Genomic DNA, 23,408 nt, shown 5'->3' with positions numbered 1-23,408 from the left:
TACCTAATCTTAAGTATAATATATTCTATCCATATTATCTGTGTCCTCTAGTTCACTTTGAACCTTTTGAGGATCTCTTATCCTAAAACAGTGTTCAGTGTCTGCTGTTTCTAAATATCTTTTGCTAATATTTTTGCTTCTATCTCATCAAATAATAACTCATTTCATATCATCATTCCTTTATGTATCTCATTAACTGGCCCTTCATCACACTATGTTTCTTTTCCTACCTCTTATTTGCTATTCTAAATATAAGTGATTATGATCAGAGAAAGCTGCAGCCTCAATTTTGCATTACTTTACTTTGTGTGAATCTTTTGAAATTATTAAAAATAGTCTATCTTTGAATGAACTTTATAGCTAACCAAGTAATAATATACTTTTTTCCTTTAGTGTTAATCTATCATTCCCCTTTCTTGCCTTTTGCACTAATCTCTCTCAATGTTGTCCACTCTCCTCCATTTCTGGAGGTTATCTTGTTTTTGTATCTTAAAAAACAATATGAATCCCATCAAACTGATATATTCAGTTATAATGAATTCTACCAGATCTAACTAGGTGATGCTGAAACGACACACCGTTCTATTTCATCCTTTCTGACCGCCAGAGGGCGGTGCTGCAAGCACTGAAAGTTCATTTCACTGAATGTTCCCGCTGGCGGTCATTCAGGATTCATAGAACCGCAGTTACATACATAACTCTCGTTTTAACCCTCTGATGCATAGTGGTCACTACAGTGGACAGCTATTTAAAAGTAATTTTCTTCTAAATGCAGTGGTTTCTAAAGTGGAGCTGCATATCAGCCTCTAGAGTGTTTATTTTTAAAAATAAGTGTTCAGAGATGCAAGGACTAATATGGCAGTTCTTGTTGCGGAAGATGCTATTATAATGGCATGGTATTACCAATCCTGAATCCTTAAAGAACTATGGAGACTTGCAATAATGTTCTTCTTGTTGGAGATGTTTTGAAACATAGACCTAGCTTAGGTGTAAGCTTCAGAACTGTGAGTGTCATTTGTTTTCTTATTCAGGCCTAAACAATAGGCAATACAATGTTAATATTCATGAAAATATATTAAAATGTTTCTTTTAATCATAAAAAGAAATAATTGTTCATGGATTTACCATAAAAACACAATTTAATTTATTTTTACATTAAGTTCAAACTATTTTATCTTGATTGCTCAGGCGCACTGAATTGGACATATCTGTAACTTTCTGAAAAAATCAGATTTTTGAAAACATTTTTTAAAATTTATTGTTTTCATGACCTAAGAAGAATAAAAACACTTGACTTAATTCAAGCATCAGAGGGTTAATACATCACTGTATGAATGATGGGAGCAGCCATATTGTCACGCTACATACAATTTGTTTTTTTCACCTGCAGCCTTTTCAATTTCACAAATCTCCTGCTGTTATTTGTTGTGAACTTATTAACAATATTTAATAAAGAGCCTCAGGCAATTCAGGCACTTTCTCCTGCTCACTAAGGTGGGTGAGGATAATAAAAACAAAACTGGTCTTGTATGGTCCTCAATGAACCTAAATAAAAGCAATACATTTCTGATATTAGTCCACTTCCGAGATACTTACAGTATATGCTGCTTCCCAGGTGATTTTGAAATAACAACCTTAATGTTGTCACAGCACAAACTGCAATCTCCTGCCTCATGTGCATATCTACTTGACTCTATCTTTCTATCTATCTATCTCAGGACTCCAGAGTGTGACTAATGTGGTTGCAAATGTGACCAAAAATTGAGTGCGACTTTTTGTTTTTTTTTTGGGTCCTTCTTACCACTGACCCAGCATTGGAGCTGGAAATAGCATCAGACTCTGAGCCACAGACAGAGGGAACTAAACAAAAAAGGCGCAAAGCTTGGTTCGCAAAGTTCCCATGGAACATTGCATATGCTGTAAATAATGCAGCCAGGCATGGCTGACATCACTTTTGCTGTTGGCACATTGACATTCCACAATGAGAGACTAAAAAAAAACATGTCAAAGAAGCACATCTTATGTTGTGATATGTGTGTGAACACCACAGCTTCCCTACTCACAGCACAGGCAGTAGTGAGGAGGGGTTATTTGGAGCCCGATATCTATCTATGGAGCAGAATGATTGTTCACATGTTTAAGCACAAATGCAGTCAGATAAAAGGTGAATTTCTACATGAAGCTCTCTGCTTTTATTAAAATAATATATAATAATATAGTAATATATACAATTATTTCTATGTACTGAATGATTTCTTTTCACATATAACTGTTTATTGTTATTATGTTAGATCCAACTGTTACTTGCTGTCAACTTTTCCAACACTGTCTGTCAGGGACTTGTAGCAGTAAAACATCTTGAATTACATGGCATCTCTTTAGCCTAGGGTCCTAAGACCTTAGGGTTCTAAGGTTCTTAGGCTCAAACATACAGGATAATGCAAATCTAATGTATGCAGTTCAACCCCACCTGGGGCTCTTTCCTTTATTTTAAAGGCTAAGTGGTTTTTGAGTTAAGATGCTTTTTTTAGTTGTTTCCAAAGTCTAGAATGATCATCATCTGGATGAACGTTTGGTCAAGAGGCAAACTACATCCTGCTGATGAGGACTGCACAGAATGGTCAAGAGCTCCACTGTGAGCAAGTCAGTGGACTCTGATTTGATGTGCAATTTTAGTATTACTATCAAAAGCCAGTATCATGTGGAAAAACAGTGTGCTGCTCAGTCCACTGCCCTAAATTTTACCGTAAGAAATGCTTAACCTATTTTGATTGCTGGTTAGCTTGAAAACATTTGTCTGTGAAAAGACCAGTTTTTGTTGGCATCTTTGAAACCCACTTTGTTCTTTTAATTCCTCAAGATTTTAGTAAGCTGATTAAGTAGGAGGTCTGGCAATATGAGATTAGACATAGGTAAGAAAAAGCATATCAGGACTTTCTCCCTTCCTACTCTTACCTGTCTGCCAAGTGCTGCGCCCTGGATGTCCTCCTGCTGCTGCTGGGCAATGGTAACACCAAGAACAAGGGTATGGACCCCACAGGATACAGTAGTGATGAGCACAATTGGTGTTAGTCTTAAAGGCAGAGTCAGGAAAAATGAGAAGCTAAAGAAGGCCTGCCATCCCACTGTGTCACTAGCCTGATGGAAGCGAGAGTAGTTCAGACCCAGATAGCAGAATATCTGAGATGCTATGAGCACCCACAGGGTATAGGGCACCACCCGCCTTGAAATACGGTCTGGCAGCAGGCTGAAACGGCACAGCAGGTAGAGAAGGATATCTGCTGCCAGTCCCACTGATGCCACTAAAACAGAAGCCAGCTTGTCAGTAGTGTATACCACTGCACACATGACAATGATGTAGCTGTCAAAAAGGGCGGCAAACACAACCAGTACTAGCAGGGTTTCATGTCTCTGCCGTCTGAAGTAGGTCTGATAGAGGTTCTCCAGAGACTCGGGCGCAAAGGTGAGGCGCATGAACCGTGGTAAGCAAAGGCAGCATCCTGAATTGCGAACTGTGACCTCATGCATTCGTCCCACAGCTTGCCCAGGGTCAGAGGGCAATGTCACTGAACAGTCTGCCGAATACTCTGCCGAGTACTCTGGCTCAGAAAAGGCTCGGTTTCGAGGCATGATAAACACTCTCAGCTTCTTCTTCCTGCCTTCTCTTTTCTATCAAAAAAGGAAAGCTGTATTTTTTAGTCCACTGAATGTTGAGAGAACTCTCAGGAATACATCATCTACTGGTTTCTCTTCTGCTCAGCAACCACCTTTTTCCCCTGAGAGCACACATATGTGGCATGAATTACAGCAGTGTGTTGATTGTCATGACCTGCACGGTAGAGAGTTGTCGTCTTATATAGCTGCTTCCATGATCACTCCATCCAGAGCTGTCATTTGTCATTTATTCCTGTGTTGTAAGCACAGAGAGAGCCCGCCTACTCTTGTCCAGCAACGTGATCCAAATAATGTGCACTTCTTGTTTCCTTATTCTGCACATCAAATGTGACTGTTGCACCAGGTTCTTTTGTCCTGCACAGTTGTGTACCATTTCAGAGTTGATAAATTCATTAACACTGGATCAGCTAAGTTTATATTTATGTGCCTTCCTTTGTCTTCCTCAGTCCACAGGGTTGGACAGCTTTTTGTAATTTGGCCTTTCATGGTCCTACCTCACATGGCCTGAATAAAGAGGAACACACAAGGAAAAAATTCATCATTCAATACATTGATGCATTTGTTTTGCATTGAGCGAATCCTAATGATCCCAATAAGTACAGTCACTACTTCCTGCACCCAAAATCCAGCTATTTAATGGTTTTAAAGGTTTCATGCCAAACATTTAAAGTCAGTCTGTTGTATGTATGCCAAATGGAAAATGACTCCTAAGCTTGTACGAATTTGTACGAGTTTGCCCTTTGGCAACTATAAATAGGCAGATTGTTGGAGTCAGGGTCTCTCAATACAGGGGTCAGGCTCTCAGCTCTAGGCCTACCAACATGTTGCGCTCAGTACAAAACACAGATGGTGATAATACTTTTATTACGCTATGCTGCTGTAGTACAGAGACTGGTCTCAGGTGATGCAGAGAACATATGCCCGCCACTTAGCGGTAGTCATCCAACAAATCTGTGTAAATGGCTACGTTAGCGTCTCTAAGATTAACTATGTAACGTTATAATTCATTTTTTCATTTTGGCTCTCTACTGTCCAGTAACAACGCCGGTCGTCTAATTTCCATTCACGTGCTATAACGTTACCGGAACATTAGATATTTTAACCATCCTCTATCCAGATGCTCTGAAAACATGGTTAACATGGACACAATCTATGCTGATGCATCCGCTTACCGTGTGTAAAGACAGTCTTCTCCGGGTGCGAGCTTTAAAGACGTGGGTGTTATCAGCACGCCTTAAACACAGCAGTCTACATATATTGCCCTTAAGCCTAGAGGTGATTAAACATATCGCTCAAAAAGTGGCCTCGACGGTTACACAAACCCCCGCGCCAGTCTTTTTTGGTCTTGTGTGTTTTCCGCAGAAGACACGGAATCGTTTCACCGTCAATTTGCACGCAATATAAACAACATTTCCGGCTACTTTCAAAATAAATTAATAAAAATTAAACCTTTTCATTATTCGTTAAGAAACAGGTGAGTAAAGGGATACATAAAAAATAAATTTAAATACACACATCACATAATATAGCGAGATAGATACTGTAGGTTATAGTTGGGATGTTAACGCCTTGAAATGATCTTTACTGTCACACTTGCTTAACTTGTGTATTTCCTGTGGCAGAGCCCATGTGTGTATAAAATATTACTCTTATACATTGTTTAGTGAGTTATGTTCCATTTGCCACACGTAAGTCAACCTATGAAAATTTATGTGTTGGAAATATAATTCACATTGCTTTTGGGTTTACCCTATGCCACTGTAAATTTGAGCACAGTGGTGCATGAAAGTTCATTTGTGAAGGTGGAAGTGTAAAAGAAAACTTTTCTCAAGGACGTCTTTCTAGACTTACCACACTTTTTGTTTTAGTTTTTGTAAAGTGCCTTGAGATGATTTGTATTGTGCGCAAAACAACTGTTGCTTGAGTGGAAACTATGAAGTTCAAGGTCTGAAACTAGTTCAGCAAATAGCAATTAAGAATTTCATGTTTTATAAAACTCAGTCATAAAAAGATTTTGACTTCTATTACTGCGATCTATCATGCTTTTATATTAAAGGTAAACATCAAAAAAAGCTTCCTCATTTACACTAGCATTTGCTGTCTAACTTTACAGTGCCATGTTCACATTCCACCCCACACTACTTCCAGCACTTTACACCATCACCACCTCTTTCCCTCCACCCTGATAAAGATGAGGATCAGAACAAAAAGCAATTTGTGAGTAGATGAGGCTACATTCTATGGATCTGAGCAGAAAGCCTAACCCCACACTGCATGTCGACTGTGGGAGAAAGCTGGAGTACCTGGGGAAAACCAGAAAGGAAAATATGCAGAAACCTGGTCAGCCGGCAGGTTCAAACCCAGACAAACCTCTGAAATTTACTGTTTGAATAAGTGATGAATTTTTGAATTTTGATTTGCCTTTTTGAATTTGTTTCAATTAACTTGTTTCTTCACTTGAACTCAAACATGAAAGAAAAGAAAGTAAAATCCCAACATAGACGAACTGCAATTCCACCACAAGCCTACAGAATTGCTTCTGTGCTTCAATGGATGAGCAGCATTTTTTATAAACAAATTCTCTCATGTGGATCACATCACTGTCCAACGTACCACTCTGACCAATACATACACTCCCAGAGAAGTTCAGTTGTGTTGAGACCTGATAACTCTGAAGGTTGGGTCTTCACATCTTTTTTTCTAATTATCACACCATTCAGTGAGCTTTACATCCCTTGTCATGGTTGCATCTTTCTCCTACAAAAGAAGTCACGTGTCACAGAAATTGACAACCGACAATCATCAAAAACACATAACTGAATCTTGCTTTAACCTGTAGAAAATACAACCTACTTTCTAGAATCACTAATATGAGCAAAAATAAAATGAAGCCAGTGTTTAAAAGAAAACCAAAAAAATTATTGGGTTCATGTGTCTGCACAGAACCTGTGTTACCCTGGCTCCTTTAAATGACACCAGTGACACTGCCAGTCAGTCTGCACTGATTTTTCCACTGAAACCCTGCTGCGAACCTCTGATCATTATGCAGATTGTTGCTTATCGACCACAAACATTTAATCAACATCATCTCCCAGATACAGTAACCTGAACTGTTTAGGTCACATTGCAAAAACGACACAGACATACACATGCCTAATTACAGTATGTGCTTGAGGATTAAGCGACTGATAGAATCACATGATAGAAACATGTCACCTTCAGTCTGTGGTCATGTTGAATAAACCTCTGTGGCCCACGGAGAATTAACAGGATTGTAACTGAATCATCTGTAATTAATTTACCTCAGGATTCCCCTAATGATGTTACTCTGTGGGAATGGATACCATAGAGAACAGCCTGTACTATAATTAATAAAATTTATGCTCCAACCTGAGCAGCCAGGACAAACAATGGTGGAGACAGATCGTGTGTTGGATTATGGGTCATTAGACAGATTGAACAGTTTTGTATTCAAGGACAGAAATGCTAAATGGCCTAATAATTTTTCCTCTCTCATGTATTGATAAGCCCTAACAGGCCATGCTGCTATGCGAATGCCCGATTTTGTCAAATCTCAGAAGTTAACACAGGGCTGGGCCTGTTTAACTTCTGAGTACTTGGATGGAGACTGCCTTGGAAGAAGAGGAGCTGTTAGACTCAGCCACTAAGGCTGCACAGGGGGTTGTGTCAGGAAGGGCATCTGGTGTAGAACGTTTGCCAAATCAGTCATGTGGTCCAATCGATTTGCTGGGGTGACCCCTAGCAGCCGAAAGAGAAGGAAAATATTATTGATATGTGTTATTATGTCAGTTTTTTCAAGTCAGACCAGAGTCATTAATTTGATGCCAACTTGGTTTGAAAATCCATTCATTATCTATGCCCACTTATTCCTATTTAGGGTTATGGGGATCTGCTGGAGCCTATCCCACCTTTCTTTAGATAAAAGGCAGGGGTACACCCTAGACAGGTCACCAGTCCACTCACTCATATGAGAAATTTAGAGTCACCAATCAATCTGACATACATGTTTTTGGACTGTGGAAGATGCCTGGAGAAAACCCACACAAGCACAGAGAGAACATGCAAATTCCACACAAAAAGGCCCCTGCTGAGTTTCGACAACATGCAACATATTTAATAAGTATTTTATATTTCGTATCGTAAATTATACTGTTAGATAGGCTTGTGTAGTATGCTCTTGTAACCTCTGCAGTTAAAAGTAAACATTTCATCTTTGTCCCAACGCCTCGATTAATGCCTATAATAAATGACTGTTAATTACAATAATTATCATCATACGCTCATAGCTTATGATAGCTCACAGAAATATTTCCCTCACTTTTCCGTCCTAAAAAATCCACGTTTTTGCCAAACGTTATCCCAGGAAGAAAGTGGTTACGTCATACCACAACGAACGCTACCGTACTGTTACGCTGCTGACGTGTGATAAGGAAATGGCTGACGAGCTCTTTTTTTAGCTGCTATCTCTTTAAGTCTTCCTCCTCATCATAAACGTCTGTCTTTAACAACTCATTATGACATCACTTGAGATAGCATTTACCGCTTGGATAAAATAACAACCCAAGACCAACGAGAATAACTGCGCAGGCAGGAGACTTTTAACTACATCAGCGAGGTAAGGGACTGAAGTGCTAACTGTAGCTAGCTAACATTAAACGATATTGACATATCAGTGGGACATTAGACACAGTCAGCGCCAAGTGTAGTCCATGTAGGTGGTGAGTCCATTTTCGGTTAGCTGGTGACAGTTATTTCACACAAACAATGTCTTTACCGCTTTTGCATTTTGTTGCATTCACTGTAGTGACATTTAACAAAAACGAAGGCAGCCATCAACCAGTCGATTAATTTCTGTTGAATTTAACCTACTTTGAAAAGCAAGTCAGAAAATCAAAATCAGATTTGTTTGTTCCACGAAACATGCTGAGTGGTGGTATCACATCACAATTAGCTGCACATTGAACTCGTTCAAGATGAGCGGCGCTTCGTCTTGAAAGCGGACTAGAGCAGGAGGTGACAGCATGGATCAGTTTAGGACCTTTCCAATAGCCTACACTGTTTTACTTTGTATTGTTGCGGTAGTGCTGAAAATTAATAACTGCGATCATGGTGTGCTATACTGTATTTATTTTTATTAAGTCAACAGCGTGTTATACTCATTGCAGCATCGAAAGTCTGCTTCTTCTTTGTGTTTTATGGCGTTTGGCAACCAGCTTGAAAGGTCCATTACCGCCACCTACTGTTCTGGACATCGGAAGGCTAACTGTATCCGCATCCCATGAGGCACTGCCTGGACGTCACATGACATTGTAATCAATATATCATATCATATCATTATCATCAAATTTTGAACTTACTGTGCAACTTAGATATTTTATCTGAACCGGTCGAGACAGGTGGCCGCCCAAACCGAGCCTGGTGTTGCTGGGCGTTTCTTCCATTAAAGGGAGTTTTTTCTCTCCACTGTCGTCAAGTGCTTGCTCATAAGGGATTTGTTGTCTCTCACGCAGAGGGAGAGAAACTCTCCGGTACAGAAACAGAATTAATAACATATGAGTTTATCAAATACAACGCATGACCCAAAGAAAAAGATAGCTGCGTTTTCAGTGTTTCTCTTGAGTGGTCACAAAAACATCAGTTCCACATGTAGCTTCAATTTGTGCCATGCTTCAGTGAGGTTGTGAGCATCCCAGTTCATGAGGGGTGGAGTAACTGATGACGTACATTTCTTTTTTTTTTCTGTTTTTACTTTCAGCAAATTCCCTTAACGTCTCACCATTCCCATGCTATACTTATGGGGCTTTTCCACTACTACTACTGACTACTCGGCTCTAATCAACTCGACTTGACTAAGTTTTTTGGGTATTCTATTAGGGCATAGCAGGTATTTTTTTATTTCCTCCTTAGAAGAGGTTCCAAGTGAGCTGAGTAGGGCTGCCAAGATTAGTCGAATAGTCACGATTACGTCGACAGTCAAAATCATCGGTGACTAATTTAATAATCGACGTCATCGTGTATTTTTTGAAGCTTTGTTTTTCTCTCAAAACCGCTGCTGTACCCTCCGCTGTCTTGTCTGCTTTTCTGTCCTTGACGCACCTGCGCAGTAGTGATAATCGGGGTCAGCCGTGATGTCACCGGAAAAGTTAAACAGTATCATGGCTAGCCGGCAACAGAGCTCGAAAGTTTGGGAGCATTTCACTAAAATAAAAGAGAAGAAGGTGCAATGCAAAATCTGCAAGGCAGAACTTGCCTTCCATGGCAGTACGATAGCGATGCACGAGCATCTGAAAAGGAAGCACGTTGTGGCTGATTCCTTTTCTGACGAAGAGGGACAGTCGTCTCGGTAAGCTAATTTAATTAGCTGCAAACATTAATGTCAACACTGTGCTACTTATAGCTGTAAACGTTAACATTAACGGTTTCATTAGTTTTAGCACACGTTATGTGTTTGCTGTGACGTTATAACAGCGATCTCATGTTTGATTCCCGAAATGTGATGACGCTAATGTCTGACACGCCCCCAGTGTTATCTCCCAGGGCCACTCCCACACCCCTAGTGTATTTATTGTACAACTATATATAGTGTATAGTTTTTGGTTCCATTTTACAATGCACTAAACATTTATAGCTAAAAATGTCAAAGGCCAGAGATGTGCCTTCATTTTGCACATTCAAAAATGTCAGAAATGCTACTACAAGCTGCAAAGTTCATTAAAAGTTAAAAAAATTCAAATTAAAAAATTAAAAATGAAGTATCATCTTAATTGTCTTTATTTTTAGTTAGCACATACCTTAAAAACTTCAAGCTGGAAGCTAATGATGGTTATATAAGAGCAGGTGCATGCTGGTGCGACAAGTTGCAATTTACGTGTGATCCAGTTAATCGACTAATTGCAAAAATAATCGGTGACTAGTCGATTATCAAAATAATCGTTTGTGGCAGCCCTAGAGTCGAGCTGATACTAAAATGTGTGTGATGTCAGCAGACTGCGGGCCACTGATTGAACAGGGAGTGACATCACTAGAAGAGTCATGAGTGTGGCGTCCAACCACGAGGCAAATAGCTAATGCTACTCGCAAAACAACACTGTGGTCCTACGAGGATGTGCGTATGTGTGTTTGTGTTATGTATTAAGGAGGTCACACCTGTTTCATGTTGAGGTGGTGCTCAATTGTAATGGAAAATTACCAAAACCGGGTCGAGTTGAGTAGAACCCAGTAGTGCTAAAACTGTGTAATGGAAAAGTGGCATTTGTATTGTTGCTGATGTGCTGAAAATCAATAACTATGAATAAGACATGCTATAATGAATTTATTTTTATTAAGTCAACAGCGTATTATGCTTGTTGCATTGGAAGGCTAACTGTATTCGCATCCCTTGAGGCACTGCCTGGATGTCACACGAAATTGATAACCAAACATATCACTGAATACAAACTTTGTATAGAGTAACATTCAAGAACTCAATCATCAACTCCTATAGGAATACAGTGGTGTGAAATGATGTTGGCCCCCTTCCTGATTTCTTATTTTTTTTGCATGTTTGTCACACTAACATTTCAGATAATCAAACAAATTTACATATTAGTCAAAGATAACACAAGTAAACACATCATGCAGTTTTTAAATGAAGGTTTTTATTATTAAGAGAAAACAAAATCCAAAGCTACATGGCCCGTGTGAAAAAGTGTTTGGCCCCCCCTGTTAAAGCATAACTTAACTGGTTTGTCACACCTGAGTTCAATTCCTCTAGCCACACCCAGGCCTGATTACTACCACACTTGTTCGCAATCAAGAAATCACTTAAATAGGACCTGCCTGACAAAGTGAAGTAGACCAAAAGATCCTCAAAAGCTAGACATCATGCCGAGATCCAAAGAAATTCAAAAACAAATGAGAAAGAAAGTAACTGAGATCTATCAGTCTGGAAAAAGTTATAAAGCCATTTCTAAAGCTTTGGGACTGTAGCGAACCACAGTGAAAGCCATTATCTACAAATGGCGAAAACATGGAACAGTGGAGAACCTTTCCAGGACTGGCCAGCTGACCAAAAATGATCCCAAGAGGTCAGCGACGACTCATCCAAGAGGTCACAAAAGACCCCACAACAACATCCAAAGAACTGCAGGCCTCACTTGCCTCAGTTAAGGTCACTGTTCATGACTCCACCATAAGAAAAAGACTGGGCAAAAATGGTCATTGGTTCACAAGACTTTGGAGAACTGGATGGTGTAGTGTAAAGTGTTTGCTTCCAAATGATGTGAAAGTCATCTTGTTCACTCATTCACAGAAAACAATACATTGATTTTAAATTTTCTAAAACACTTTTTGTTTCGTCGACCCCTGAAGGTTAAGGTAACTATTCATGACTCCACCATAAGAAAAAGACTGGGCAAAAATGGTCTGCATGACAGAGTTCCAAGACGAAAACCGCTGCTGAGCAAAAAGAACATAAAGGCTCGTCTCAGTTTTGCCAGAAAACATCTTGATGATCCCCAAGACTGGGAAAATACTCTGTGGACTGAAGACAAAAGTTGAACTTTTTGGAAGGTGTGTGTCCCATTACGTCTGGCGTAAAAGTAACACCGCATTTCAGAAAAAGAACATCATACCAACAGTAAAATATGGTGGTGGTAGTGTGATGGTCTGAGGCTGTTTTGCTGTTTCAGGACCTGGAAGACTTGCTGTGATAAATAGAACCATGAATTCTGCTGTCTACCAATACAAAAAATCCTGAAGGAGAATGTCGGTCCATCTGTTCGTGACCTCAAGCTGAAGCGAACTTGGGTTCTGCAGCAGGACAATGATCCAAAACACACCAGCAAGTCCACCTCTGAATGGCTGAAGAAAAACAAAATGAAGACATTGGAGTGGCCTAGTCAAAGTCCTGACCTGAATCCGTTTGAGATGCTGTGGCATGACCTTAAAAAGGAGGTTCATGCTCGAAAATCCTCCAATGTGGCTGAATTACAACAATTATTCTACAAAAAATAAATAATAATTCGACTATAATAATAATAATAATGATAATAAATAAAATTCCTCCACAGCGCTGTAACAGACTCATTGCAAGTTATCGCAAACGCTTGATTGCAGTTGTTGCTGCTAAAGGTGGCCCAACCAGTTATTAGGTTTAGGGGGCAAACACTTTTTCACACGGGGCCATGTAGTTTTGGATTTTGTTTTCCCTTAATAATAAAACCTTTCATTTAAAAACTGCATGATGTGTTTACTTGTGTTATCTTTGACTAATATTTAAATTTGATTGATGATCTGAAACATTAAAGTGTGACAAACATGCAAAAAAATAAGAAATCAGGAAGGGGGCCAACACTTTTTCACACCACTGTATACCTTTGAATACTACGTACACCGTCTGTACAGCAAGTCATAGAAACACATCCGTTTGCTCCGATCCCAAATTTAATGAAATATTATCAAAGCAAACTTTTCACCTCAAACTTTGGTGTTCAAAAGTTTAATTATTTTACATGAACATTTCAGTTGGTTACAGCAGCATCCTAACAGTTTTCAGCTTTATATTAACAAATCAGACTTGATGTGACATGAAACTACATAAACAAGTTCAAAATATCAATCCAGAGTCAAAATACATAGGAAAAGTATATCAATTTACCTGCTTATTCCAGATCTGCTGGAGCCTATCCCAGCTCTTTGGGTGAAAAGCAGGGCTACACCCTGGACAGGTAACCAGTCCACCATAGGGCCAGAATTAAATCAATAATACTGTATTTATATTGCAAAGTAGAACTCTCACCAGTTGTCTGCGGTTAGTAATATAACCTGACTGTAGTTAGTCTTGCTGACTTATTAAAGTTGCAACATTTATGGAGTAAATATTAATAGTGCAAAAAGAGACTAATGGAATGACAATCTTTTAATTTAAGTTTCTGTAAAGTTTCCTGTTGCATCTAAACCAATCAGCTCTTACATCAAGTGAGAATTGTTGCTTCCCATCATGCATTGAGAGCTTGTGGTTAATTGATGTTGTGATGCTATTAAGATCAACTCATGGGGCTTTTTGGTCTCAGAATTCCAAAATCCGGTGCACATCAAATATGGCGAGTTATGTGGCAACTTTTCCTGGTTTGAAGTTTGCTCATATAGACGTTGTACAAATAATATCAGCACTGTTTTAATATGTTTACAAATATCTTATTAAAGGAGTAGTCAGTGATACTGGAGAATGTTGATATCTGAATTCAGCAGCCAAACAAATACACACCTCCCTTTAGTGCTCCTTGAAATACTGGAGGGTAAAGCTTGGCAGATGTAATATGATTTTAGCTTAAAAAATATGTTTGTTTGTGACTGTTAAATCTCTCCACCAGAGAGCATTGACAAGTCAATTGTTAATTGTGTATTCCAACTTAACACCAAGTATTTTTTTCAGCTTTGTGACTGTTTTTTTTTTCCCCCTTTAATTTAAACATATTTCAAACCCTGCCCACACTATTATGTTGTCACAGTTTTGGACATACAGCACTGTAGTCCCAAAACAGTATTAGTAGTACTCATTGTCATTGATTTCTTTGCACAGGTAACATCCTGCTTTCTTTAGCAAAGATTTGATGGACTAATAATGACTAGACAGTTGGTTGGAGTAGGTTTTGTGTTTATTGCATTCATGTCATTGGTATGTCGAGTAAATTGAAATGACAAGAGTCACAAGTTACAGTTGTTGGTAAGGCAGTGTCTGCTGAGACTGCACCCAGTCTAAATCCACCTTGAGTGGTGTTGCCAACCCAGCTGGATGGTAATGTATTTGAACTTGCTCAGGTGACTGCAAGAACATACTGTATATACTTCATGTACTGTAGCTGATTGAGGGGAGAAGCAGACTAACTGTATGATGAAGAACATAGGAAGTCACAGGTAAACTGATATGCTCTTTTCCGCAGGTGTGGTTGAATACAGCAGTTTTATGAAGTGAGGCTGACTGAGTGAACACAACAACAATGGGGAAGAGGAGGGTCCCAGATCTATACAGGGCTCCTTTTCCCTTATATGCCATTAAAGTGGACTCTAAATCAGGGCTTGTGATCACAGCAGGAGGAGGAGGGGCCTCCAAGACAGGCATAAAGAATGCTGTGGTAAGTACTTAGGATGAAGCATTCTGGTGATTATAAGCAGATGGATTAATCCTATACTACTGTGGCTTTTAAATTTCTGCAACTCAAGAAAACAACTGCACATAAATGGAAAAACATATGGACATATATGTTTGTACATATGTTATATGTGTTTCATGTGCCTGCATAGCATTTCATGTTTTTGTTTGTGTTGTTTGTATTTGGTTGCTTTGCATGTGTTTTCTCGCAGCATCTGTATTTCTTCGGATTTTGTGTTATCTATTTGATTACAATATCTGGTTTTAGTGGTGTTTTGTTGTATTGTATCTCGTGTGTTTTTTGCATGTAGTTTCAAGTTCTGTATTAAGAGTTGCAAGAAAAAGTAATGCCACTGTTTGCAATTTCCTTGTTTTTCTTCTTAAATTGGTCATGAAATTTGATCTGATCTTCACCAAAGTCACAAATATCAACAACCACAATATATGTAAGCTCATACACACAAACAGTCATTACTTTTTATGTGTTTATTCAATACGCCCATTAACCCAGTGGGGTCTAAGGGTGTTTTGAGGCCCTGGACAAGTTATGACATGCCCTGACATTTGTGCTTTTTTCAGTTGTTTTTAAACATAATAATGGCTAAAGTCTGATAACAATTTAATCAGCACAAACTGAGCTACAATAATATATGAGCAGCATCTTTTATACATGATTGCGTTTTTGTGAAAACAGCGTTTATGCATGGTTAGTGAAAAACTAACATTTTTAAGTCACTGAAATAAGGCCATAAAACACATATAGGACACTGGTTCACAAGACTGCATCTTGTAGCCTAGAGTGTTTGTTTCAAAATGATGTGAAAATCATCCTGTCCACTCATTCACAGAAAACAATACACTGATTTAAATTTTAAAAAAGGCCCTTTTTTTGTAGAAAGGGCATATGCAAGAAGGCACATGAATGTGATATACCTGAGAAGACAAAGACCCACATGATGAGCCTTTCAGTCAGAAATGTGGCTGAGAGAGAATTACCGCAATGCAATGCAGATGCATTATTTCCATATGAACAGTGCGCTCAGTTGCGAGGCGGCATCACATTAGCTATAATTAGGTGAGACAGGAGAAACTGTACCACTTCTTACTTTCATACGCATTACATAAAAAGAGATTATTTGTTTTCAACTTGAATTGTTTCATTTAAAAGAAGACATTTCAAGCTTTCTATGCATATATTTCTCATGTCTTTGAGGCAAGTATTGGCTGAGATTCAGGCTTTATTTAAGTGTCTGTGAAGACAGGTGACAGAGAAGACAGAGCGCACCCTGTCTGCTTTCTTTATTTTACAAAAGCACAGTGTTTTGTTATTATGAGTGTATACAAATAAAAGTAGACCCTTTACAGATTTGAATGATCAATTGCTCTTATGTGTACAATCAAAACTGACAGAGTAATTTAAGTTTGTTTCCGCGTCATCAGGAGAAGATGCCACAAAATGTGCCGGCGAGTTCGTCAACCCCTAAGGGTTAAAAATACAAAGTGATGGTGGAAAAGTGATTGCACCACTTGGCTTCAGGTGTTAGCAGTCTTGGAGTCCAATTAATGAAATGAGAATGGAGGTATGGTTTAGAATGAACTTGACTTAAAAAAAAAAAAATCAAACTGTGTCAGTGTGTTATTCACAAGCAGCATCAGCTGATGGGAGCCATTCTCCATAGAAAGAGATTTTACAGGACTCACAATCAAGAGTTGTTGATTTGCTGGAAGTTGGAATTAGAACAGTGATGGGCAATCAATTTTCCTCGTGCCACTGTCCTGCTTGTTTTCCAACTATCTCAGCCCTACCAACTGCTGATTACTTGGATCAGTCAGTCAGAAGCTGGAAGATGCAAATTCACTTTCCCACTCCACCGTCACCCTCCACATGGTACCATCCAACTTCTGATGAGGTAGAATTGTTTGGCAAGAACACAGAGCACTACATATAGTGTATAAAGAGAACTGGGCAACCAACGTGAAAGCATCATGTCACCATTATGTGTGTGTGTATTTGGTTGATTTTCTGTATTTAACTGTGTACATCTGTATTTCATTGTTTTCTTGCAAGGTGTTTTTTTATTTATTATCTTTAGTCTATTGTGACCTGTCAATAACACTATTATATACAGCATGTGTTTTACTAAGAAATACTTAAAGGTAGTAATATTACAACACTAGAACGTGTTTAGTCTGAGGGTATATGCAGGACGTCTGAGCATGTTAATAAAGAGCATGTGTTATGTGTTGCAGCACTTCTTGGATCTACAGCTAGTTGGAGAACAGCAGTACAGTGCCAGTCTCCTTCACTCTCATGATACTGACCTACGTGCCACTGTGAACATGGCTATAGGTGATGGCACGATTGCTGCAGGACAGGATGGGACCTGCTGTCTGATGAGAGTTAGACACTTCACTTTAAAAGAGGAAGGCAAAACTCCTGCTAAAGGTGGTGAGACAGACTGCTACATGACTCATGTAATTTCAATGGGAAAAAAGAAGATAAAATTACTTATTTCTGTATTTCTTACATCAATCTACTCTCAGCAATCCACAAGATAAGTGAAAACATTGGTTTTAGAAGTCAAAAACTGAAATTTCTCCTTCAAAAAAATATTCAGACCATTTTTCACATTGTGAAGTGCATTCTGTTTGCTTTTATTATTTTTAGGGATCCAAATAGTGGGAAATAGAATAGATTGGACATAGTTTAGAAAGCCACACAGCGTACTTTTAAGGTTGCACAATTCACACTACATATCAGGGCAAAAACCGAGACATGCAGTCTTCTCTGTAGACCTTGTGTTGAGTTATAAACTTGGAAAAGCTGCTTCCTACAGTTAGCAAACTGAGTAACTGGACAACATGGGCTTTGGCCGAAGAGGTGACCCCTCCAGTCTCTCAAACAGAACGTCAGAAATCTTCTGTGAGAAGGGGAAAACTTCCAGAAGGATCTTCATCTTGACAGTACTCCATCAATCAGGTCTTTATGAAGGGCCAAGGCAAAAGCCACTTAAGAGGAAAAGGGATATCTCAGCTCACGTGGAACTGGAGGCATATGGCATTTATTGGTCTGAGCAGATAAAAATTGAACTCTTTGGACAGAACCTCAATTATTATGTCCATTGAACAACAGGCACTGCTCATCACCTGGCTAGTTCTGGCCATATAGCAAAGCATGGTGTCGGCATCATCCTAGGCTCCCTCAAAAAGTGAGACTTGTCAGAACTGAAGGAAGGATGATTGCAACAAATACAGAGATGTCCTTAAAGAAAACCTGATGTGACCTGAGAGTGTGGCAATTCACCTTTTGCATGACAGCAACCAAAGCATAGACATGTCTGAGTCTCACTTTTCCCACTACCAAAAACAGTAGTCCAGAAGAAACAAAATTTAGGTAGTTGATTTTCCTTTGTAGATGAGCAGTGTCCAAGACAGCAACAAAACAATCAACAAACAACAAGGTCATTTGCCCGATCTAATCCTACAATGCTAAATCTTAACCAAGATGACAGTTCAAAGACTTTACACTAATTCTCTCAGTGGCAATTTACAGGTACAAAACAAATTCCCCTAATATAATAGATCTAAGAGAAAATAAAATATCATAAAAAACAAGTTGTTGGTATATTGGTATATCAGTTGTTGAGTATATGGAAACACATATACTCAACAACACAGAAAGGCCCCGGGGGGGAGGGGGTCAACTTGGGCCCAACCCAAAACCATTTTGCTGTGAGGTGATAGTGCTAGCCACTGCTCCACTATGCTTCCTGAATTAGTTATTTTACATACATTTGCAAAAATGTCAAAAAAACATATTTTCAATTTGTTTTTATGGGTTATAGGGTGTAGATTAACAAGCAACAGATAACAAGGATTGTAAGAAAAAGCATATAGTCACATAAAAGTGTTATCACAATCATGTAAGTTTTTGTTCATATGTGGAAACATCTAAACCTGTGTATTTGTTGACCAAACACCAAAATACAAATTCTGTGTTTCCCCTTCAAGCTTTGTTGACCAGTAAAAACTTTGAATGTGCAGGTGGGAACAGTGTGCCGCATGGTAATGTGAGGCGACGAGCTGGGAAAGTAGACAAATGTGGGCAAGATGGAGCTGCAGCTTCAGGAGATATGACAGATACAAAGGATGAAACGGCTCACATCTCTGTGACAGGATTGGCTGAATTGCAGTCAGACCTGAACCCTCAGGACCCATTCCAGAAGGTGGTCAGGTTCAGTCCTGACCTGAGCCTTCTGCTGACAGGAGGCACAGATGGACACATCCGAGTCTGGGAGGTAAACACTGTCTGGTTTATTTCACTTCATTTCACTTCAAGAGCTACTTGTTATCTGTCTAGCTTTGGCTTCTCAGCCACTCAGCCCTTCATTATACAATATATACTGTACACTTGTGAGCTTTCTTTTGGATTGTAGAAGCTAGAAAAAAGTTTCATTTTTCATTATTAGATTATTTTTAGATTATATAGATTAAAATAAGGTGAGTGTTTTTGAAGAATAGTTGTCTGCCACAGTCATGCAGTGTTTAAAAAAAAGTACAATATTTTTTTTAATCTATAGGTATGTCTATAGTTTTGATCCTCTATGCTCTGTTATATGACCTAAAACGAAGTTAAAAACTGACATCTGTTAAATATTCTTATTTGTTTTCTGTTGTCTACTCTGATGAGCGTATACATTGATGTTTTGACATTGATTACTTGATTCCTATACAGTTTCCATCCCTGAAGAAGAAGTTTGATTTCAAAGCCCATAAAGGAGAGATTGAAGACTTGGATATAAGTCCGGAGAACAAGGTGAAACAGTAATGTAGGCTTAACGTAGACTTTAAATAATGACAGTTATCGTAAGTCATTAGTAATGATCAGTATGTTGCTCTCTAATGCAGCATCTGGTGACTGTTGGCCGGGACTTTGCCTGCTGTGTGTGGAGTGGCAACCAGTTGGCTATGGGTCTGAAATGGCATGAAACCCTGCCCCAAATGGCTGAGAAGACTTATCGATATATGGCCTGCAGGTTCAACTTCTGTGAAAGAATATCCCAGATGTTCACCTATATTATAATCTATATTATACACATATTTTCATGTGTTTCAGGTATGGAAAAGTAGAGGACCAAAAAGAGGCTCTGAGGCTTTACACAGTTCAGATCCCCCATAAAAGAGACAGAAGACCTCCTCCTTGCTACCTCACCAAGTGGGACGGCAAGAGCTTCTTGCCCATGCTAACGGCTCCCTGTGGCACTGAGGTCATCTCCAGTCTGGCTATAAGGTAATTTAGACAGGGAAATAACAAATGCTATCCTCTTTTTTTTGTGTGTGTGTGTGTTGTTTAATTTCTGACCAGTCTAATTGGATGGTGCCTCACCAAGTATTGAAGGAACATAGTGCCTTCCAAAGAAATGCTGTTTGTGTTGTTTCTTAAACCTATGGTAAATTGGCACTTTTACGCTTTTCATGCTATTCTGCCATTTTCACACACAGACACACGGAAGGCGCCATACAAACACTGACCAACTCACACTGATAAAATAGCCGTCAGGAGCAACATAGAGTTTAGTGTCTTGCCCAAGGACAGTTCAGCATGCAGACTGAACACCACGGGATCAAGAACAGCTAAACCTGCAGTTATGGTGCAGCCTGCTTTACCTCCTAAGCTGTAGCCTCTATGACTGCACTTATTCAGTACTTGTCTATATATTGGTCAGGTCTCTATGTGATCATCATTATTATGTCAAGTGGATCTAGTAACCAAGTAACCATTCTACCTGCAGTTTGATTTCATCAATACACTGCAATTTATAATGCACTGTGTTTTGAAAAACTTTAACTAAAAAGTGGTGCTATTTACTTTTCTGATACAGGTAATGCCAGCATGGTACCTAAATTTGGAAATGATACCAAAACAGTACTTATTACAGTGCTGCTTGCATGAAATGGTGGTCATTGAAGTAAGTTGTAAGCACAGGTGATTTGTTGAGCTTATTGTGCATAAACGCTGGTATTGTACAAAACCATTGGTGTGAATCTTAAAGGGCAGGTGGATTTCTGATGTACAGTGTTTTCCTGATCAAGCAAGTAAAAAAGAAAAGTCTTTTTTAAGTTGGAAAGTAGGGGAAGAGTGGTCAGATATACATTGTTGTTTTCAAGGTATTTCAGCATAGTTCATTTTGTTTGGAAAGGTTATTCTGGTGTTTGAGGATAGACCCTTTTTTCCTTATTCCTTTATCTATGTTTTCACAGTGACTCTGGAACTTTTCTTGGCCTTGGCACTGTAACAGGATCAGTAGCTATTTATATTGCTTTCTCCCTCCAGGTAATGCCAGTGTGCATACACGTCTCAAATAAATAGATGCATAAATCTACCAAGCAACACTGCTTTCTGATTCTAACTTGATCTTACGCTTTGTACGTAGAAGCTGTATTACGTACAGCAGTCCCATGGACTTGTTGTGACAGACCTGGCCTTCCTGCCTGACACGCTGAAAGGCAAAAATATCAAAGGGAATAATGAAACAGCTTTGTTGAGTGTTGCTGTGGACAGCCGCTGTCAAGTACATGCCGTCTCCAACCGAAGTAAGTCCTGTGTTATCTTGCAGTGAACACACTAAGACCATGTTTCATAACCCCAGACCCTCTCATCTGTTTTTTCATTCTTCTGGTTTGCATTTTCTTTAGGATCCTTTCCTATCTGGCTGGTGCTGTTCTTCTGTGGCCTCATGGTGGTGGGAATCGTCCTCCTACTGCAGCACCTCTTTCCAAGATTTATTTAAATCATGCAAGGGTTGTCAAGGGTCACTGTTGATACAGCTTTGACCTATCTTCATATAACTTACTGCCACTCTCAACATCAGCAGGTGTCAGTCCAACATCCAAACATCCCAGTGCTGCACCACCAGTCCCAGCTGAGCCTGTAGTAGTAGTCCAATAGTAGCACTGACTATACAGCCTTTATAGCACCCTGTTGATGTACCCCCTCAGTTCTTACTCAGGGTTTTCCTCTCAGACTTGTAAATCCAAAGGATTCAAACCATGACGCACGCTGTCAGTTATTTTTAATCATTTTATTAGTATTCATGTTGGGCTGGGCTCATTAATGTGTACAGTGTGGGATCATTTTATTGACATATAAAAAATATAAAATGTGAAAAATATAAAAATATATAAATGATCGGCACATAATGTGTCTGATCTTATTTTTCTTTACAGCTAGACAATTTGGAATAGCAATTCTTTGCTTTAGACCGTTCTTTAGACAGTTTCTAGTACAGTGGTGTTGAAAGTGAAGATAGATGCTGAAATATCAATTGCTCTCATTACATTGGAATTGTAAACACACAGCAGCATGTTTTGACATATTTAATTTACAGTGCCAGTATTCAGGGTTGTTAACTAAACACAAAGAATATCGTTTGATATTATCACAAGAAAAATATTTGAAAGCTTGTTATAAACAGGCAAGAAGCAGGGGAGTCTGTATAATACAAATGAAAATTAGAGTTCACAGTGAAAGTTGGATATTCCCTTCTTATATGAAGGCATTGTCACATGTAATGTAATTTTTCATTTTAGGTAATCTAACTACAAATTTGCTGCTCAGCAAATGTTAAAAAATGTGATTTTTGTTGTAACTAACCTGGTCAAATGATAGAAGAAATAAAACATTAATAAGCAAGGAAATGCAAAAAAAAACTCCAAAAAACAGTTTCTTAATACTGCATGATTATGATAATGAGGTTCATAAAGATAATTTAAAAAAGCAAACCAAGGGGGGTAGAGATAATTAGTGAACCATTTACAATAAGTTTTAATGTCAAAAAGATTTGTGTAACTCATTAAGTCCATGACTTCAATATGTGTGATTTGAACATGACATTTTCAATTAAAAGAACAAGCTCACGTTTATTGAGGAATGAACAATCACCATTCATTGCATTCCAAACAGAGTACTGAGATAATTTCTTAGTAGAACCATCACAGATTTTCTCACCTAACATTCACATAACCCTACATCTTAAAACTGCAAGTACTTTGAACTTATACATGCGACACAATAGTGGAATTGAAATTTTAAAGAAAAATATATTGAAATTATTTAAGTAAAGTTAAAGGACAAGGATGTTAATATTAAATATTTTGGTTCTTGTTCAGAATTGTATAAACAAAACAACCAGAGTACCATGACTGTTTAGCTGGTATGAGGTCAGAACTGCTGCTGCTACAAGAATGTAAGATAACACAAACATTATACTTCAACTGAAGACAAACTCGTTATATCTGATGCAGACCTTAATGATCCGGGCGACATCTGAGTCGACATGACTGTCTTTCGTTTGTGTCTCATTCGTGTGTCTCTGATATTGGAGGTAGGCAAGGTCAAGTGTGAGGAGGTCTTGCCTAAGGTCTCAGTCTCAGTTATGTAACCATGGAAAAATTATAAAAAAAACTTGGGTCTGTTTCAACTCTATAGTCTTCAGCTGAAGAAGTTCTGACCTCTGCCCTACTCCATACAAGCTAGACAGTCAGATGACACTCTACAATATGGAGCACCATGTATTATGCA

The 23,408-nt window shown here is 38.8% G+C and overlaps 2 protein-coding genes across 7 annotated transcripts in view; one reads left to right on the top strand and one right to left on the bottom strand.

Annotated features, from left to right (window-relative positions):
• Positions 1–9,375, bottom strand: part of adcy3a (adenylate cyclase 3a) — a 70,917-nt gene extending 61,542 nt beyond the window's left edge. Inside the window, exons 1-2 of one of the 4 annotated variants that reach the window (XM_026294036.1) lie at positions 9,054–9,375; positions 2,956–4,179 (exon numbers count right to left, since the gene is read on the bottom strand). In XM_026294036.1, coding sequence (XP_026149821.1) covers positions 2,956–3,630 — 675 coding nt within the window. In that variant the 5' untranslated portion in view covers positions 3,631–4,179; positions 9,054–9,375. Of the gene's footprint in view, positions 1–2,955; positions 4,180–4,847; positions 6,058–9,053 lie in introns of those variants that run through there. The other 3 variants (XM_026294038.1, XM_026294034.1, XM_026294037.1) reach the window with 3 other exon arrangements.
• Positions 8,108–22,750, top strand: preb (prolactin regulatory element binding). 3 transcript variants are annotated; one of them, XM_026294040.1, is made up of 10 exons: positions 8,108–8,311; positions 14,619–14,810; positions 17,078–17,273; positions 18,872–19,125; positions 19,563–19,643; positions 19,736–19,863; positions 19,944–20,117; positions 21,089–21,161; positions 21,262–21,421; positions 21,524–22,750. In XM_026294040.1, exons 2-10 carry the CDS (start codon positions 14,676–14,678, stop codon positions 21,616–21,618), a joined length of 1,296 nt encoding a protein of 431 aa, XP_026149825.1. In that variant the 5' UTR covers positions 8,108–8,311; positions 14,619–14,675; the 3' UTR covers positions 21,619–22,750. The 3 variants fall into 3 exon arrangements, with proteins under 3 accessions (XP_026149825.1, XP_026149824.1, XP_026149826.1); XM_026294039.1 differs by having other exon boundaries at positions 17,078–17,276; XM_026294041.1 differs by lacking the exon at positions 14,619–14,810 and having other exon boundaries at positions 17,078–17,276.
• The last annotated feature ends 658 nt before the right edge of the window (positions 22,751–23,408 follow it).

This window comes from Mastacembelus armatus, chromosome 16 (assembly GCF_900324485.2).
Source record: "Mastacembelus armatus chromosome 16, fMasArm1.2, whole genome shotgun sequence".
NCBI lineage: Eukaryota > Metazoa > Chordata > Actinopteri > Synbranchiformes > Mastacembelidae > Mastacembelus > Mastacembelus armatus.
This window is presented reverse-complemented; position numbering and strand designations above follow the sequence as displayed.

What these genes read in the sequence shown, in the direction of transcription:
- preb (XM_026294039.1), top strand. Translation starts at nt 14,676, where the DNA reads ATGGGGAAGAGGAGGGTCCCAGATCTATACAGGGCTCCTTTTCCCTTA. An exon ending in CAGGCATAAAGAATGCTGTG is followed by an intron (nt 14,811 to 17,077) that starts GTAAGTACTTAG and finishes TATGTGTTGCAG; the next exon opens with CACTTCTTGGATCTACAGCT. An exon ending in ATATAAGTCCGGAGAACAAG is followed by an intron (nt 19,644 to 19,735) that starts GTGAAACAGTAA and finishes TCTCTAATGCAG; the next exon opens with CATCTGGTGACTGTTGGCCG.